This window comes from Periophthalmus magnuspinnatus, chromosome 18, assembly GCF_009829125.3.
Source record: "Periophthalmus magnuspinnatus isolate fPerMag1 chromosome 18, fPerMag1.2.pri, whole genome shotgun sequence".
In the NCBI taxonomy this organism is placed as follows: Eukaryota; Metazoa; Chordata; class Actinopteri; order Gobiiformes; family Gobiidae; genus Periophthalmus; species Periophthalmus magnuspinnatus.
This window is the reverse complement of record NC_047143.1, coordinates 21550963-21571292: the sequence shown is the minus strand read 5'-3', so window position 1 is coordinate 21571292 and position 20330 is coordinate 21550963. Positions and strand designations below refer to the sequence as shown.

Genomic DNA, 20330 nt, shown 5'->3' with positions numbered 1-20330 from the left:
ATAGACTTTTGTGACAAGTAAATGTTAAGTATTTTAAACCTTATTGAAGTTTTAACAAACTTCATTACAGTTCTACCCAAATGTACCCTTAAAATCTGTGGTTCTCCTGTTTGTTACTTCTACCCGTGGCCCTCCATTTTTCCTTTTCCTTTGAGCAGCTGAACGGTTTTAGGGAGATTCAAAAACAAATTGACCATTTGCAATCTCATACATAAATGATCCGTGGCAATGTAATGAAAGGCACTCCGACAAATGACACCATTTTCACTGCAAATTGGTGAGAATTTGAAGCCCCCGTCTTGAGTGGATCCAGGTTTCTGACATCTCTCTCTGCAGATTAGCACAATAAAGACTTGGATTTCTTCTTTTCAAAAATACTCCAAATGCTTTATATCCTGTCACTTTACACAAAGTTTGAACACAACAGAAAAAGATATGATCCAATATATTTGGCACATTTGGCTACATTTTGACGTGGATAGTAGCGCAGCAGTCTGGAAGCTCACAAATTATTCATACAGCGGGATTTTGCTAGAGATTTAAGGCTTTTATTGTGTTTTTTTAACCTAAAACACAAATTCCGTGAGTTTTTAGCAACAGCAGAGGGCGGTAATGAGCTGGTGAAGATGATTATTCATACATTATAATTATATTTTAGTAATAATGTGCTTTTTAAATGCAGAACCAAATTGTTTAGTTAGGTATTCAGTAGTACTAGTATCAGAATATGTAGCGAGAATGTAGTAATTTTGATAATAGCTGCAGCCGCGGTAGTAGCACTAGTATCGTCGTCGGTAGTAATAGTAGTTTGATCAAATACATTATTAATAAATTGGTGTACCGTTTTCACTTCATGTTCCGAAGTGTATTTTATGTCATTTGCTTTTGCTTAACACCCATGTACTTCTTCATTACCCAAACCCAAATCTCAGTACTTCCCCTTTGGCTTGTTGGCTTCTCGCTCCTCTCTCATATTTTACATCTGAAGATATGAGTACTCGTCCTCTTCTTTTTGTTCCTCCTGACCTCTCACATCTCTATAAACCCCCCAAATACTATTTTTTTTAATTTCCTTGTTTGAGTGCCCATTCCACAGGCTATGCTCGTGATGAAGTACCTACCCCAGCAGGTCGTTAGGACAGCCCTGGGAAAATGATGTTTAATGGTTGCCGTGGTGAATTCATAAATCACTAATTTTTCAGCGCACCTGGCCTATTTAAAATGGCTTAAATACAAAGAGTCTGCAAGGATTATATAACAAGATAGTTTTAGATAGAGAGTGAGATAATTGTGTGGGTATCCTGGAAGTTAAAGCACCAATATTTCATGAAGAATATAGTCTTTAGAATCCTATAATGTAATGATACTCTGGGTTGTAATTACTGCACCAGTGAAGTAAAAGTAAAGGTTGTATTGTTGTATTGTAACAGTAAGTATTAAGAAGTAGTATTAAGTGTAAGAAGTAATAGTAAGCAGAAGTAGTGAGTAGTTGGTAGCAACACTGGATTTAATTTTGTTATTTGAGTAAAAGTACAGATACAATGCAAAAGTATCACGTGAAAAAAGCGATTTGAGTAAAAGTATTAAAGTGCCTGTTTAAAATGTACTTTTAGACGTTTTAAAAGTAAAAGTATTTCACTCAGATTTTGATAACATGTTGTTTATTTGTTAAAGTGTTAAATGCAGTGATATTGATTTAAAAAACTGATGCACATAAGAAATAGTAAGAAGTAATAGTGAGTATAAGTAAGTAGTGAGTAGTTATTATCAATGGTGGATGAAGTATTTATTTTTATTATTTAAGTAAAAGTACAGATACAAGGCAAAACGTTACTCAAGTAAAAGTATCACATGAAAAAAGTCTACTTATGTAAAAGTATTAAGTTGACTGTTAAAAAATGTACTTTCAGAGTAAAAAGTAAAAGTATTTCACTCAGATTTTGATAACATGTTGTTTATTTGTTAGTATTTAAAAAAAAAAAAAAAATCTCACTGCATTTAAAGTATTAAATGTAGTGAGTGTAGCGAAATTTGAACTCAAAATAACATCTCAAATCATATGAAAAGTACTTTTTACTTTTGAGTCCAGTGGTGTAGAAAGTACAGATACCTGCTCTTAAATGTAGTGAAGTAAAAGTAAAAAGTAAAGTTCAGATATCTAAGAAATTTACTTACATTACTATATTTACTTTGCTACCTTTAAGTATTTAGTAGTAACATAGATAGTAGCAGTATTAACATTTGTAGGAGTAACAGTAGTAGTAGCGATAGTAGCAAAACTAGTAAAACAGCAGCCCAGATGACAGTAGCATTTGTAGTACTAAGTAATCACAGTAATAGTAAGAGTTCAGGGAGTAGGATTGAGTAGTGGTATAAATAATGTTATATACTTTATTACAGTTGCATTTTAATATTATTATCATCACTCCTTTTTACAGATAAGATACCCGTCATATTAGTATAGTAGATGAGTTTACAGAAACAATACTATTACTTTTCTGTTGTGACCACTTTTATCATCTTTGTCCATGTATTGCGTTTTGTCCGTGTCCCTTTTTGTTCTCCACCACACATGTTATTATATTTCTGTACAGCCTCATATATATTTGTGTTATTTGATTTATGTCTGCTTGCTTCTTTTCTGTTCCCGTCATATCACCCAGCTATCAGGATTATGAACCAGAAATCAAGTAAGCCCAAATTAGAAAAGCGGCCATTTTGTTCCCTAACTCCCATTTTTCATTCATTCTTCCATCCCATGTGAACCGATCAGGTCCCTAATCCAAAGAGCTGCAGAATCATTAAGATGATTTAGTGCCAGTCGTGTTCCAGGCGGTTTTAGTTTGCACACAGCACTACAGTCTTGGATATACACAGCCAACACATGACAGGGGATATTAGTTTGAAATGATATCTGTATCTTATGATCTACACGCCGGTGCAGTCACATTTGTCAAATCACTATATACTAAAAGCGCACTGTGTAACTTTCGTGATGGGGAGTCCAGCATCTGCTTATGTCCATGGAGATATGATAAGATATATTTCTTTCCCTGGAATTTTTCACAGTATAGCATGACACGTAAATGTATTTATGCATTTACGTAGTTGATTACAGGTGTTTGCACAGGTATTGGTTTAAAAAATAAATTTAAAATGCGTTTTTACTGTGAGGAGGCTGGCCTCTCCACAGATTTGACTTGTCTGTATAGAAAATGATACGTTTAATGCCATACACATGCACATTCTTGGCAAAGCAATACTATCTCCATGGCGACAAGAAAGTGGCTGGCTCTCTGTTAGAAAAAAGCTAAACAATGAATGATAATGATTCAAAAAACCCAGGTACATGTTTGGATGCATAATATAAAAGCGTTGATGTATACTTAACAAAAGCAAAAATTCGTACCGACCTTGAATGCCACTTGTGTTGAACGTCACACAAAAAGGCTCTAGGTAAAAGAGAACTGTTGTTTTTCAGTGCACTTCGATATTGCTGTTAATTCTTGTGCATCCTTGAAAGGCATTTATCTTAGTTCGCTCGCTTCGCACATGTAGCCCTCAAGGCAAGAGAAAATGACAATGTAACCAATGCAAATAGCCCTTTAATGAAACGCTCTATACATACTCACCACCATTTAAAGCACAGTTCATGTCTTTGTCACACGTAACCCTATACCGTAACCTCTAACAATCGTTGATCCTTCTACAGCAGCTATTACACCGAGTATTTCTTAACCTTAACCCACCTCACCTATATGTTCTCGTATGTTTTATTACCTTTTTCTAACTCCGTTTCTGTGTCGTGCAGGTCTTGGGTGATCGGAGCCATCGCGTTGCTGTGTCTCCTCGGTCTTACCTGGGCTTTCGGTCTAATGTACGTCAATGAAAGCACCGTTGCCATGGCGTACCTGTTCACCATCTTCAACTCACTTCAAGGGATGTTCATCTTTATATTCCACTGTGTACTGCAAAAGAAGGTCTGGATTATAGTACATTTACTTCATTTATTTAGTTTTGAATGTTTCTACAGAGGTGGGTACAGTAGCCAAAATTTTAAAATGACTTCAGAATAAAATTTGGCAAGAACAAAGCAGTGACCAAACAAATTACTCAAGTAAGATTAACTGTAAGAAAGAAACAGCGTATTTGTAATTTGTAGTTAATGTAATTTGATGGATAAAACATTAAATAGTGCACGGAATCTGGTATTTTCAAAGGATAAAACATAAAAAAAGAGAAAACAACTAACTTGTGCCTGAAGCCAGTTTTTTTCTCATTTTGTCACTTGTACAATTACTCACAATGGGAAGAGTAGCCAAAACTTTTACTCAAGCGTAGTCCTAAAGGAAGTAAAATTCTGTACTTGAGTAAATGTAACTGAGTACTACCCACCTCTGCATGTTGTAGAAGTATTTGGTGTAACCTGATGTTTATGTGCAGGTTCGTAAGGAGTACGGCAAATGCCTGCGTACTCATTGCTGCAGCGGGAAGAGTGTGGAGAGCTCTATTGGTTCAGTAAAGGGACAGGCCTCTCGCGCCCCTGGACGCTACTCCTCCGGCTCACAGGTAAAGAAACCATTTTTATCGTTATAGCGTACATTTTCTGCGGATTGAATGTAGCACTTGAGAAAAAGTATGTACAGTTAGTCTTGTATTGCTCTTTCCAAACGCTCGCATTAAGTTTTGTGTTTTTATCATTCATTCCACACATGGTGATGGTAAGCTGCTATTGTACATGTAGTATTTGAGTCTATGGATACAACAGGAGGTGCGACCAGGGCAAGTTACAGGTTAGTTCTGTGGAGAGGCGAGCTAACTCACAATGCTTATGAGCAATTTAAGCCACGTTATTAAATATATACAATATTGGAAAGCTTATTGCCATACTGTGACAAAGCAGTAAAATTGCTATACAGACAAGCAGAAGCTCCACCGCTAAAGTAGCTCTACGGACAAAAACAAAATCCAAATCTACAACAGTAATACTCCTAAAAGCTGTGTTTAAAGTTATGGTCATTCTTCAGCAAGCCAGTTTCAATGACAGTCCTATTTTTTTGATGAAACTATGTGAATTTTTCTTCTCCAGCTCAGACTGAAGTACAGTATAAAATATTAAAAAGGCTCTATGTATTAAACATTTGGTAGGAGGCAAACCTAGCACAAAAATCCATTTAATCATTTCCATAATTTCCATCTGTTTACAATAATATGACTCACAACTTTAAATATTCCCAAGTTGCACATCCACGTTCGGTAGCTGACATCAGGAAGTGCTTGTTGGCATTTTCAAGTTCACATTTTCAGTAGTCATCTTTGCAGTTGGTTTTTCCTGATGCAAGCTCCGGTCACACATTGTGCTGCAGTGCGCTGACTAAAGTATTGGCTGGAGCTAGGTCAGGAATCCACTGATGCTCGCGAATGCAGACTCGACTGTCTCTGCCAAAATATGCAGGATCTGTGCAAAAGCGTTAAGTCCCCCTGTAAAAGCTAACACGCAAACTTAATGTTCCTCCGACATAGACTTAAAGGGCACGTATTACGCCAGTGATATATGTTATAATGTTGTTTCCTTATCAAAAAAACATACCTGTAGTTGTGTTTTGTTTCATTCACACAAGTTTAACACAAAACCCTGCATATTTAGTCTGAGGTCTTCTCTAAAAACAGAAAACGCTCTGTTCAACCCACCCAAAAGAAAAGTTGCGTAGTGCACTTTAAAAGGTCCTATATTACACAAAATTGACTCTTGTGAGATTTAAGCTATGTTAGACTGTTGTTACCTCATCAAAACATACCTGGAGTTGTGTTTTGTTTCATTCACACATGTTTGAGTAACACTTTTTTATTTGTCTGTCTACATCTCCAAAGCTCAAAATGCTCTGTTCTACCTTGTGATGTCATGTGGTGATACAGGAAGTGCTCCAGTCTGTTTTTAAACTACATACACTTTCACTTGAATCATTTGGATGATTTCAGCTCTGGAATTGCCAATCTCTGCTGAACAAAAGGCAAAAGGTAGATGTTAATTTGAAAACCACCGCTTCATGACATCACAAGGTGGAACAGAGCATTTTGAGCTTTGGAGATGTAGACAGACTAATAATAAAGAGTTACTCAAACATGGGTGAATGAAACAAAACACAACTCGAGGTACGTTCTTGATGAGGTAACAACAGTCTAACAATTTAGTGTAATATCAGACTTGTAAAAGTGCACTATGTAACTTTTCTGTCGGGTAGGGTCTCCATAGTGATGTTATTACTTGAAATGTTTCAAAGCATGGCATGAAACACTTAGTCCATTACATGTGTTTCTATATAAAAATTAGTTAAAAAGTAGCATTCTCACTGTTAGCGGGACTCGCCTCTCAACAGATCTGACCTGAACTTGTCCTGGTGACGCCACCTGTTTCTCCTCATAGATATTCGTACTTTTAATGCCACACTGTAGAACATTCCAGGCACCAGAAAACGTTTTACCGTGCACCTTTAAAATACTTTGCTTGGCGGTGTAATATAAAACTATTGATACTTGCAATGCTCGTGAATGACTCAACTGTCTCTGCCAAAATACGCAGGATCGGTGCGAACACGCTAAGAGCTAACACGCTAATATATTCCTCCTACATAGACTTAAAAGTGTACCATGATTCACTCTGATTTGCCGTATTATCTTATGTGTTTTTTAATGCTCTTCCCTTCACACCAGTCAATTATAAATATTCCTGCTGAGAAAACGTGCACTACAAGCCGGATGGTGCATCGAGATCAAAACGTTTTAATTAAAAAACACTGCTTTGACAAGAGGACCCCGAGAGAAAGAAGAGAACATACTTTGTAGATGATGACTATTTTTTTTTATATTCTCTTGAGATTTTAAAATGTACCAAAGGCAAGTTAAAGGTGCATTTAAACCTGTTGGCAGTTCAAACAACGATGGGTGCTGTACGCGAAGGTGTCGTTCTCTTAATGTAATGAGCTGTGATATTGTCAGACGTGAGTCATCAGGTGTTAAAGGGTTGTCGTTTATAGAAGCGGTATGGTTACTATGACAAGCGCGATGTAAGGAATGCTCATTGATATGCTGTGAATATAGAGACGGCTCCTATTGTTCAAACGGACAATTTAACAAGCCTGTCTGACCAGAAAGGCATTACACCTAATTAGCCACATTAAAGACGGTCTGTATTTGTATATAGCCAGTTCTCATCACTGGCAGCTAACCGAATGTCTCTCCCACTCCTTAATCCCGTTGCTCTTGAGTAAATGCGTGCAGTGTATGAACTTAAAGATGCATATTGTAACTTATCTAGCGCTGAGATGTTGTTACTTTTCATAGAATTTTGCACAGTATGGCATTAAAGTTATCATTTACTATGGAGACAAATGACAGAATACGCTCACAGTAAGATAATAAAAAGCATCTAAATAAATGCAAGATAAGTTTAACACCACATTTTAGAACCTTCCTCCATGTTGACAAGTGTGTGAACTTCCACCAAAAAAAGTTACTAGATGTGCATCCGACTTACATACTTACATACCTTTTTTTTTTTTTTTTTTTATTAAGATTTTTCAGTTCCATTTAACAACATGAACAAAGAACAAACAATGCACATGGACATAATGATAATAAAGGTAGTATGAATCAAAAAAGGTGTCAAATCAGTAGTTAAAATAATGATAATAGTAAAATATAAATAAAAGACAATGAGGAAGAGAGGGACAGACCCAAAACTAATTAAATATATAAATAATAACAAATAGTTAAACAGTATCGTTTAAACAGCCAAGTTTGTTTTTTTATATTAAGTCATTCCTTTCAACCACTGAGAAGCAATACAAGTAATTTTTGATTTCCACGATGTAGCTATACAACGTTTGGCTTCCAGAAAACAAATATTCAGCAAAGATACCATATTTTTAGGCAAATCTACTGAAAAAATATTCAACACATTTTAGGATTAAGATTAATAAGGACATTCTTACCCACAATTCTACCAACGATGTTCAAAACCCCAAAATGACAATATGACGGGACATTCCCACATACAATGAAACAGGGTACCTTTTTGGTCTTTACATTTCGAGCACGTGTCTGGTATATTGGGATTAAATCGGCTTAGTTTAACCGGTGTTATGTACCCATACTTACTTACATATGCTTAAAAACCAAAACACAAACTATTTAGATGTCATTTAAGTTCGCTTATGGTAACAACTCAACAAAATATATTTTAAAAAATCATTGAAATACTTGAGATGTAAGCTGAAGGACTTTTGGCACTCTTGCTGTGTTGACCTTCTCTGTGGGTTTTGCCTGAATAAGCAGCTCCACAGCTTGTGCAGCCGCGCATGGGACGTATAATTACCCAGGATGAACTGTCTTGGATCGAGCCCTCTTCTCCCTCACACTTTCTGGGAGCTTGATTGACGACTTCATATTGACTATCTCATCTTTAATGCATCCCAGGGTTAATGCAAGAAGCAGGCATCTTTTTAAAGGGGGAGTAAACACCAAAACTCCACCCATGACCGTGTTTCAAAGAGCTGGCGAACTGGGCAGGGTCTGGAGGACTAAACGGGAGAAAGATGGGGAAGGGGGGTTGGGGTCTGAAGAACTAAAGGGGGGAGTGAGGGGGAAGGAGGGCTAAAGGGAAGAGTGACGGGGAAGGGGGGCTGAGATCTGGAGGACTAAAGTGGAGAGTGAATGGGAAGGAGGGCAGGGTCTAGAGGGCTAAAGGGGACAGTGAGGGGGAGGGGGTTTGGGTGGGATCTGAACAACCAAAAGGGAGAGTGAAGGGAAAAAGAGTGGGGTCTGAAGGACTAAAGGGGAGAGTGAGGGGGAAAGAGAGTGGGGTCTGGAGGACTAAAAGAGTGAGTGAGGGGGAAGGAGGGAAGGTTCTAGAGGACTAAAGGAGACAGTGAGGGGTAAAGTGGGCAGGGTCTGAAAGACTACAGGGGAGAATAATGGGGGGGGGGGGGGTCTGAAGGAGTAAAGGGGAGAGTGATACGGGGGTGGGATCTGGAGGACTAAAGGGGTGAGTGAGGGGGAAAGAGGGCAGGGTCTGAAGGACTAAAGGGGAGAGTGAGGAGAAAGGGGTGGTGGCGTCTGGAGGACTAAAGGGGAGAGTGAGTGGGAAGGAGGGCAAAGTCTGGAGGAATAAAGGGAAGAGTGAGGGTGAAAGAGGGTGGAATCTGGATGACTAAATGGGAGAGCGAGGGGAAAGGAGGGTAGGATCTGAAGGAGTAAAGAGGTTGGTGAGGGGGAGGCGGGCCTTGGGGTCTATAGGACTAAAAGGAGGGGGAGGAAGGGTGGGGTGTGGAGGACTAAGGTGTTTGTTATCCAAAACACCTTTAATAATTAGACCAATACAGTGTGATGTGACATAGTACTTGAACTTGCAGTGGCCCACGGAAGCAGCCCACACTATTTGACAGTACATTAATATATGGAACCATCTGAACAGAATGCATTCGCCTCGTTTCCAGGGGACTCCACCCACACACTGGTATTGCTACGAGACAACTGGACTAAAATCAAAATTCAAGATCTGGAACGGTTTACTGCACATATTAATGCTGTGGATCTGAACATGTAGTTCACACAGGAAGAGGCCAAGGAGAACACATTGGCCTTCTTGGATGCAGAGAGGACCGGCGATTCCAGTTAGAAATGTCCTGGAAGCCCAGACACACACTGACCAATAGCTGTTTTTGATTCACACCATCCACTGCAGCACAACGTCTGAGTTATTCCAATATTACAATACAGAGCTCAAGTGGTTCCTACAAGCACAGAGGGAATAGTGAAAGAACAACACGTGCAGAAAGCGCTCTCTGCTTGTGGTTATCCAAAATGGGCCTTCAATTGATCTAAGAGAGCTAAAAAACAGAACAACAGAGAATCAGAACCTAAGAGAAAAGGTGTAACTATTCCCTACACAGCTGGTGTGTCTGAAAAGCTTCAGAGGAGACAGACAGCATGAAATCCCAGTCTATTTCAAAGCAACAAACATGTTAAGGCAGAAACTGGTTCTCCCAAAGGACAAAACCCCGAGCCACAACCAAAGAAACCTGGTCTACTCCATTCAATTTAGTGAAGACCATAGCCACTCCATAAGAGAATATACTAACATTGTCACAAGAGCAGCTGAGGACCCCAATCAGCTGTTCATCTCCATCTGAAAACCACTAACCACCCCTTTGAAGATAGTGAGGTACAGATCTTAGCCAAAGAAAATAAATAGTTTGAGAGGGGAGTTAAAGAGGCAATTTTTATTTATTTATAATTTTTTTAATGAAAGATAATCCATCTTTAAACAGGAATGGAATGGTTCGGCATAATTTATCTCCTATGTATAACGCCATCCTCAGAACTAAATGAAAGAAAACAACAGTGATAGCCAGTATGCTAATAGAGAATAGTGCGAGAGAAACATTGGGGGCTTGAATGATTATACAAAATATGACTCAGGCACAGTTCACACTTGTGCAGTTCAGTTGACCTAGCAAAGAAACAGAAACAGAAATAAATAGGTGCGTTAGTTTCAGCATAGTTAGCTACTCCCTTCAGACATATATAACGCAGTATCCATCAGTAATCTGATCAGAACTGAAGAAGCAGCTTGGATGTGCCCAGTTGACAGGATCAAATTTTTCTTCTGCTATTTAGCGTTTTGTTTGTTCTTTAAATGTTCTAAACGTATTTCTCACTCGTTTTGTTGTTTTTTTTCAGAGCCGTATCCGCAGAATGTGGAATGACACGGTGAGAAAGCAGTCGGAGTCCTCCTTTATGACTGGAGATATCAACAGCTCGGCTTCGCTCAACAGAGGTACACGACACTACACACTAATACACTCTGCCTGCACTGCCCCCTACACTGACCTCCTGGCTAATGCAACAGCGTATATAAGAAGGCAGGTGAATTGGAGCACATGCTAGCAAAGAGAAGTATGAAAAGCCGTTCCACCGAGCAGCTGTAGATATAAACTTAAAATCAATTTGAAATGAATGCTGCAAACGCTCACACTATTTTCAATGATACATAGAATTTGCCTGTTAATGAGTGAGAATTAAGTCACGACGTTAGGTGAAGGATAACACGTTAAATTCATTTTGTAAATTAATTAAAATGTGTGAAATCCGTAGAATAATTTACACTCCATTGCTCTGAGATTTTTAATTTCAGGTAGATATTTGTGAGTGAAGTTTAAATATTAGATTTGGAGGTATAGAGGCAAAGTGTACTAGTAGCAGAGAAGGCTTTTGAAATTTTAGTAGATTGAAAAAATGACAACTTTAAACATGTTGTGTCACATTATTCCAATAAAAAATGTATGCAGATTCAAAGTAAATAATAAATTGTAAGATAATTAAGATTAAAATCTCAAATTTGAATGGAAAAAAGCTAATTTATTCAAAGTGGGTCAACATTTCTGTCTTTTGAGTGTACTAGTAGTAATTGTAGCACTCCATATTCTTATGAATCAGAAGTACTTTAAAGTAATAAGGTACTTTTGCATTGGAAGGCACTCCACCTTCCACCTTTTGTCAGCTGAGAATAGATTTTGAAAAAGTACTTGATTCGAAAAGGCAAATCCACATTTTAGCCTAATGCATTTGATATCTCCCTGTACTGAGATAAGTTGAGTAGACCCCATTCTCCCAGTCCTCAGCAGCCTGATAGTGGCTCTAAATATTCTCCCTGCTACACTAATGCATGGTTACAGTGATGGATGGGTGTTCTATCTTACCGAGCGGGTGTCAGGATCGCCATAATTCGGGTGCGGGCTTACAGTCAACAGAGGAGGCACCCTGGTGGTAAAGACAACGGGGGAATTAAAATGATAAATTCAAAGGTAAAAACTGAAACTGAACAACAGTCACAGTGAGAGATCAGTTAAAATAATTATTCTTCAGGTGGCGTATTGTAATTTTATATGTATTGGCACACAAAACTACATTCATATTACAATATTAATAAGAAAACCAGAAGGAAATATGAAAAAATCTAAAACAAAAAAATATTTACTGCATCCTAAATAAAGGTATACTTTTTTAAATTATTTATTTATTTTATATTTTATATATATTATATATATATATATATATATATATATATATATATATATATATATATATATATATATATATATATATATATATATAATTTATTTTTTTCTAAACCATCCCTTCTATGTATTTTTTTTTTAATACTTAATGGGATTTTTTTTTTTTTATTATTATTATTTTTTTTCCAGAAGTCAAGTAAAAATATAGTCTACTCTTTGACAGATTAAAAGCAACACTGCAGTGCGTAGGAGAAAGTAATTTGTTTATGCATTGCAGGATAAAATGTATGGCTGCCTGCTTGTCTCCGCAAAGATGTTACTACTTTGCCAAGAATGTTCCAAAGCATAACATTAAACATATCTATCTCCATGGAGACAAGTATGTGACGCCACCAGGCCAAGTTACTGGTCAGTTTCGTTTACAGTAAGAATATGTGCCAAAATACCCTTGAAAGTCTGAGAGTTTGTAGCAATAGAAAACACCTATAGTTCAATCATTCAAAATGGATCAGTTTAATGCCATACAGTGGAATATTTCAGGCAAAGCAGTGAAGACAAGCAAGTGGCAGCTCCTCCAATCAGAAAAGTAACAGCAAAACAATAAACCCACAATAAAAAATGACAGCAGCTTGGTGGATTAGTCAAAAGTCTGCCCCAAAACCAGCAGCTTGTTGATTCAAACCCCATTCTACCACCTTCTATTGTGTCCTTTGGCAAGACATTTAACTCAGTGCCCACTCCTGACGCAGAATGTAAAACTATGTCCGTACTATCTATTCCCTTGGTTTTAAGTATAACTTTAAAAGAGGTGCTTTTCTGAAGGTTTAGCTAAGGGCCTCTTTGATTCATTTCAGTACACAGAATCTGATGACTCATTGCACCAAAGATTTGACGAGGATTACATAAATAGCAAATGAGCCACTGTTGTGTTCAGGAGAGCGAGGAGGAAAGCCAGTAATGAAGAGAGCACACAACAGACCAATGTGAACTTTAGACATCTCACAATAGTTTTGTGTTAGAGGGTCCGGCTGCTTTGCCAAGAATTGAACTTTTTCCGCTCCATGGAGACGAGCAGTTGATGCCACCAGGCCAAGTTACAGGTCAGATCCATGGAGAGGAAATCTCACCCGCAGTAAGAATGCCTGTTTTTTTAAAGTACTGAAAAACAATAAAGATATGCTTAATGCCGTACTGTGGAATATTCCAGGCAAAGAAAGCAGTAACATCGTCAAAGAGATGAGCAGGTGGTGGACCCTCTACCAGAAAAGTTATGTATATGTTAGTATATATTTAAAGTGGTTTAAAGATGCAATATGGTAGACAAGTGACTAAATATTGTTAAGTGAAATATTTGCAGTATTTATATAGTATCTCTGTGTAATATAATTCACTGTGGACAACTGATATTAGATAGAAATAGTTAGAAATTAAATAGAACTTACTGCATTCATACAAGTTGGGGACAAAAAAAATTGTTAAATGGGGCAAGAATTATTCATCTCCAGTGATGTTATTTATAAACCGAGGTCTTGAGACATAGATATTTTTTAAGCATAAAAAAAAGAAAAATATTGCCACTGTCACCTTGCAGGGCTTCACAGAACTGCTGATAATTAACCAAAGTTACCACAAATGTTTGGCCTAACAATGTATTTACTTCAAACTGACATAAATGTAGAACTATAGTTTGTACTTGTTCATAAATGTAGTAGCACAGTAATGAGTTAAAGGTCCTATATTACGCAAAATTGACTCTATAATGTTGTTATCTCCTCAAAAACATACCTGGAGTTGTGTTTTCTTTCATTTAGACATGCTTGTAATCCTTTATTATTAGTCTGTCTACATCTCCAAAGCTCAAAATGCTCTGTTCCACCTTGCGATGTCATGAAGCAGCTACCTTTTACCTTTTGTTTAGTAGAGATGGGCAATTCCAGTACTTCCTGTATTACCGCATGACATCACAAGGTGGAACAGAGTGTTTTCAGTCTGAGATGTGGCCTAAATATGTGGGATTTGTGTGTCAAACATGTGCGAATGAAATAAAGCAAAACTCTAGGTATGTTTGTGATGAGGAAACACCATTATAAATAACATAGATCATGAAATAACGTAGTATAGACCCTTTAAGGAATAGCCAACATTAGCCACACTCTTAACACACTGCATATTGGTCCCATTGCATTGGCCTTATAACATTACTGATCATGCTGCATTGGCAATCTGATATATATTTGTATATGTTCTGTCTCTCTCTCTCTCTGTCTGTATCTATGGCTGCACCAGGGGCTATGGCTAACCATCTTATACCTAACGCACTGCTCCGTCCTCATGGCACTAACAATCCCTATAACACATTGCTTGGGGAATCGGCCGTCTATAACAACCCGCTGGGCATGTACAACCCTCAAGGTGTGCTGGCTTTGTTTCATTCTTTTTAACATTGTGTTGAACCAGAGCAGTGTTTTCTTAGGTCAATGTCCAGAGGGTGGGTAGAGAAACCAAATATTTGACTCAAGTCCGAGTAACTGTCTGGACGTAACAGCTGATTTATCATTTAAAGTGAATATGATTTGAAATGCACAGAATTTGCTGTTTTTAAAGGGCAGACACAAGCATGAGAAAAACGACTTTATATTTGAAAGAGCCAAGCCAGAAACGCAAATGTTCAAATCATTTAATATCCTCAACATAAAGCTTTTGTCACTTATATACTTACTCATACGGAAAAGACTAACCAAAATGTTTAATCAGCGAAGAGTATATTGTTATTTCCATAAAAATATTACTCAAATTAGTAGGAGTAAAAGTATGCTGCTAGAAAAGTATTCGGAAAAGTTCTACCCACCTCTGTCTATGCCCCCGTGCTCCCTCTTATGTGGTTTCTGCAACTTTATGATAGGGGAGTAATCAAGCCTAGAGGGACATGCAGCAGGGCTATATAATAAGAGAACACTGCTCTAGTTGTGTGTGTGTTAGCAACAAAAATGTAGCCGAAAAATCCTGCAGTTTTGTGATGCTGTGGAGTTTTTTTATTTTTCTTTCTTTTTTTTTTACAAGACTGTGTATTCTGGATTCTGAAAGCTATCCCAGTGAGGCAAGATAAAGTTACATAAATGTTTAGCTAATTATCAAAAGTTTAAGTTAAAAAGGTTAGAAAAATACTTGGGGGAGTTTCATAGAGGCCGAGTACATCCCGCTCATAAATATGCTTGACTATGTGTGTTTTTTGAATGCCGTTTTATCCATGAAGTTAGATAATCTATTTCATAAAGAAAAGCAATAAACTTAACAAAGAAATACATATGAAAATAAATAAATAAATACATAAATAAAATAAAAAATAAATAAAAAATGAAATAAAATTAAAAAAATATAAATAAATAAATAAAAATAATACAAAAACTGGGGCATTGGTCTTATGTCTAATTGAAATCCCCAAATGTGTAGAAAAAACTCTGTAACATTGTGCTATCATATGATGACCAAGTTTTCCAAATAAAAAAACTGGGACACACCGAGTTGGGGTAGCTGATAATAATGAACTTGTGAAAAGATCGTGTAATTAACAACACTGTCATGCATTCGGTCCATTCTTAACTCACTGACTTCTGACATTTGACAGTATATTTTTATTGTCGGTGGGATCAAATGGGTCAAAAATAGGGACACCCAGGACATTTTTTGTATAAATCTGGGACAAATCACTGGTTTTGGTCAAATCCACTGGAACATGGGACAAACGGATCAAAACTGGGGCTGTCCTGGGTAAATAGGGATGTCTGGTCACACTATGCTAGCAGACTGTGTATCAGGGGAATAGATAGAAACAACATGGCGGTGCAACAATACTGCGGACTTTAAATTTCATTGTGCAGTTTCACCAATGGCAATGAATTTGCACCAATCTGATCTACTTAAATTATTTTGTATTCCTGAATTCATTGATTGCGTTACATGCGTTAACTCTGTTTTTACTGATGTGCGCAGATACTGTTTTTACAAATAGCTTCTACTATGATCACACAGTATACTGCATCCAATTACTTTTCTCTTTCATTCACACAGGCAGGGCGTAACTTTGAAAGTGCATAAAAACAGCAAAACTGCTATAAAAACTAAGATAAAAACTCACACAACAGCTTTGATCAGCGAGTAATTTATGTTTTGCAATACGAGCGCTGTGTTGGAGGCCATGACAGAGGGGCCATAACTTATCCCTATAGCGGTAGATGTAAAAGAAATATCTTGGATGAAAATGCAAATGTGACGCGCGCTCAGTTTACTGCTTTGACTGAAGGACTTAAAGTGTATATGACAGGTTTTCATGTTTTTCTAATTCTTACTTGGTTTGATTGGATAGTACTTGTGGTAAATATTATAGTTTTACATCAGACAAGTAGCATTTTGTGGAAACCAAGTTCAAAAGAAAAGTCCAAAAGTATAGAAGAAGCAATGAGTTCTAAAACGCAATACTTCACCTGTGTCATCAACATCAAAAATTCCATCCAAAATGCAGTTCTTCTGTTCTGAAGAAGCCGCTTGGATGAACAAAATGTCTTCACTCTAAAAGAAAAATACTAAACCAAGCCTTTTTTGCTCAGTTGGCAGAATTGAATGTTTCTTTTACTATGGATCATACTTGAACGACTGAGGGATTACACAGACATCTTGCAATTTAAACCCTAATTTAACAAAATAAAAATATTGCTGTTTATTTGTATTAGTCTAAACATACTTATAGTTATGAAATTACCTCTGTGTATGTCATGTGCTGTCCATATCCAACCAGGAAGTAAAATATTAGTAAAACCTTACATATACAGAGATGTTAAGTATGTTTTAGTATTTATGAAAAGTGTTTTTTGGGTTGCATTTTTACTAAGTCATTATCTTTCATCGCATTATTTGTATGTGCAACATTTCTTATCACTGTTATGCTTATGGTGTTTTTTCTTCTCCCTCTTCTTCATGCTGTCCCTAAAAGAGCCGTACAGAGAGACAAGTATGGGAGTCACACTAAACATTGCTTATCAAATGTAATTGACTTTGGCTTTACTTTTCCTCCTCACCTCTTGCTGACAAAGTGATAATGGAAGTAATGGCACTCTTGTACAACTGTCTTAATATAAGTACCATTTAATAGGGCAATCAAATGAGATATGTAACACCAGTAAATATAGAACATTTGAAGATTTACAATTCACTTTGATCGAGAAAACACGCTTTTCAAAGGATTCAAAGGATTTGGAATTTGTCAGATTTGAGGTCGAACTTCAGACATGAAACTTCTAACAAGCTGGTTGGCCTTGTCTGAGCTACTTTACATTATCGGCAAAATGAGCTTTGATGTTATAACATGACTGAAGCGAGATTTTGTTACTCTACAGGATTAACAGTTTTAAATCATTTTGTCTTTTAATTTTCTCCTTTCTTTGTAGGTATATTCTCTCTCAAATCCAACCATATAGGTGTTAATTGCGCAGTCTCATCCCTTGATAAATACTCAGTTCTACACTTCTGGAAGGGCATCTTAAGTAATATCAATGCTAAATTATGATGCATTGCTGTCTAAAACATAGGCAAAGTGAAATGTTTTGATATAGGTATGCTCATAAGGGACAATATGGTTGAGGTCAAACTTCAGGCTTGTAAATATTGTGAACTGCATGGCCACTTTCTTTTTGTCTGGTTGCTTATGACATTTGTGCTTTTTGGTGGTGTTTGTCTTGTTTGCTGTGTTGGTGGTCATGTGTGTTCATCTTTGATATCATATACAGTATAAGCTAATGTTGTGCATTAGGTAAGTATGAATGTTTGTAATGACAGATAATAGAATGTAAATAATGCACCCAGTTTCACAAAGTGCACATGAACCACGTACAGCAGCAGACACTGTGATTTGAGTGCTGAGCTTAGAGCACATTTGACCACTGTAGTTTATGATGATGGGTGTAACGTGTGATTAAGATTTAGCTTTGCATCTCAGATCTTTCATTGTTTCCTCTCCACATCTCCTCACCCCTGCCCTGTGTGTCTTTTCAGAGGGAATCCTGAACAATGCCCGGGATACAAGTGTCATGGATACTCTACCGCTGAATGGTAACCATGGCAGTTACAGCATCGCCAGCGCCGACTACATGAGCGACTGTGTCCAGATCATTGACCGGGGATATAACCACAAGGAGACCACCCTAGAAAAGAAGATCCTCAAAGAACTCACCTCCAACTATCTGCCCACATACCTCAATAACTCCCACGACCGCTCGGCCGAACAGAACCGCAACCTCATGAACAAGCTGGTCAACAACGTCAGTAACGGCGGAAAGGACAACGGGTATGGGATGGGTCTGGGAATGGGCATGGGGATGGGCATGGGAATGGGCATGAATGTGGCTCTGAGTTTGGATGACCACGCCACTTTTCCTCACCATGATGAAGGCTTGGGCCTGGAGTTGATCCGTGAGGAGTCGAACGCACCACTTTTGCCTCAGAGGCCTCCGCCGACCTTAGCGGTGGACAACCTCCACAATCACCTGCACCAGCCTGTGCCCCCTGCCCTTCCTCTGCCCTTCTCCTCTGCCTCAGCCTCCTCATCGTCCCGGAGGAGGATCCCTCAAGAGAACAGTGAAAGCTTCTTTCCTCTGCTCACCAACGAACAGACCGAAGACGAGAACTCCCCTCCACACAGCCACCAGAGAGACTCCCTGTACACCAGCATGCCCATGCTGCCCGGCCTGCCTGATGTGTCCCAGGACTCCGCCCACTGTAAAGATTCTGCAGACACCAAGAGCCAAGAGGCCAGCTCTGACGACGTTTACTACAAGAGCATGCCGAACCTGGGCTCACGCAACCACCTGCACCAGCTGCACTCCTATTACCAGCTGGGCCGGGGCAGCAGCGACGGCTTCATCGTGCCCCCCAACAAAGAGGATGCCCCCGAAGAAGGGCATCCAGACGCATCACAATTGGTCACCAGCCTATAGGCCAGACGCTCACCGACAGCTCGTCACGTAGTCCTGTTTCCCTGTTTCCTTTGTCCTCTCAGTCGTTGACAGTGGTAGCCTTTGTTTTTACTATGTGTCCTAAAAACTAAGGCAGATGACTGCAGTCTGTTAGCGACCACAGAAGGGACTGTGCTCCATGTGTGGACCTGTGTCTGCTTCCAGTGTGGGGAGTAGTGAAGGCCTGGTGAGTTTCAACTCGCTGAACAGAGACGATAGCCACACTGGATGTCTGGAGCCCTGAAAACTGTATCAGACTTACCAGAACAAACGGGATATAAAAGGACTATTTTATTATACTTCTGTTTTGACTTTTTCAGAGATTTTCTTCCTCTTTGGTGAGTTGCAGCAGATTTTGTTTGCTGAAGTGTTCCTTCAAATGAAAAAAGACAAAAAAAATGAGATGACACATTTGGAACTGAAGGAAATCATGATGCTTTTAAGCATAACTGTTTCCTTTTCTTTGATTTTACTGTAATAACAGTTGTTAAGAGGGAGAAAAAACTAATAAGAGAATTATGAGATATTTCTATGTAATTGTACAGATAACTAGCATTGCACATAACAATATGCTTTTTTGTTCAGAGCAAACCCTTTGTCTTTGTAAATGTAGTGCTTAGGAGCAGTTCTGTTGTGCTGGACTTTGGGTTCCTGGTACCAGTTGTTTTTGTTACTTCTTTTATCACTTTTTAAGAGTCTTAAATAGGCCAACACAGAAATACCCCAACAGAACGCGATGACCCGTGCAGGCATTTCTGTGTATTTCTCGTCTGTTTCTGTTCCCATTCACTTTGACTTTTTGCTTTGGACTGTGTAGATAGCAGATCCAGTGGTTACCGCGGAGATGAGTTGTCTGAGCTAATCACAAATGGTTCACTGCATCCTTACTGGAATTCCAAAAACGCTTGTGCTTCTCGCGATCAGAACTGAACTTTGGTGAGCACCAGGCACTTGTATAAAAGATGGCTGTTTTACTTATTAAAGAAAGAGATTTTGGAGTGAGTAAACCCAATGTGTTTTTCATATTTCTTCTCTAGCAAGCCTTATTTATTTGTGGAAAAAAACTCATAAAAAGGGTGATAGAGCCAAGTCATATGTTGTCTTTTTATTTCATTGGGAGTTTGTCAACTATTATTAGATAGTAACTGTGAAACATACACTCACATAACCAAATACATTTTAAATTGACCACCAAGCAACCGGGGAAAAATGCTAATGTTATTGACAGAAGGTATCTTAATAATGAAAC

The 20330-nt window shown here is 38.1% G+C and overlaps 1 protein-coding gene across 8 annotated transcripts in view; it reads left to right on the top strand.

Annotated features, from left to right (window-relative positions):
* The window catches only part of LOC117385965 (adhesion G protein-coupled receptor L3-like), a 339155-nt gene extending 319084 nt beyond the window's left edge, over positions 1 to 20071 (top strand). For 4 of the 8 annotated variants that reach the window (XM_055229022.1, XM_033983254.2, XM_055229019.1 and 1 more), the window contains 6 exons: positions 3812 to 3980; positions 4444 to 4569; positions 10741 to 10837; positions 14364 to 14489; positions 17065 to 17082; positions 18123 to 20065. In XM_055229022.1, coding sequence (XP_055084997.1) covers positions 3812 to 3980; positions 4444 to 4569; positions 10741 to 10837; positions 14364 to 14489; positions 17065 to 17082; positions 18123 to 19063 — 1477 coding nt within the window. In that variant the 3' untranslated portion in view covers positions 19064 to 20065. Of the gene's footprint in view, positions 1 to 3811; positions 3981 to 4443; positions 4570 to 10740; positions 10838 to 14363; positions 14490 to 17064; positions 17117 to 18122 lie in introns of all 8 variants that reach the window. The other 4 variants (XM_055229023.1, XM_033983260.2, XM_055229024.1 and 1 more) reach the window with 3 other exon arrangements.
* Positions 20072 to 20330: the final 259 nt, after the last annotated feature.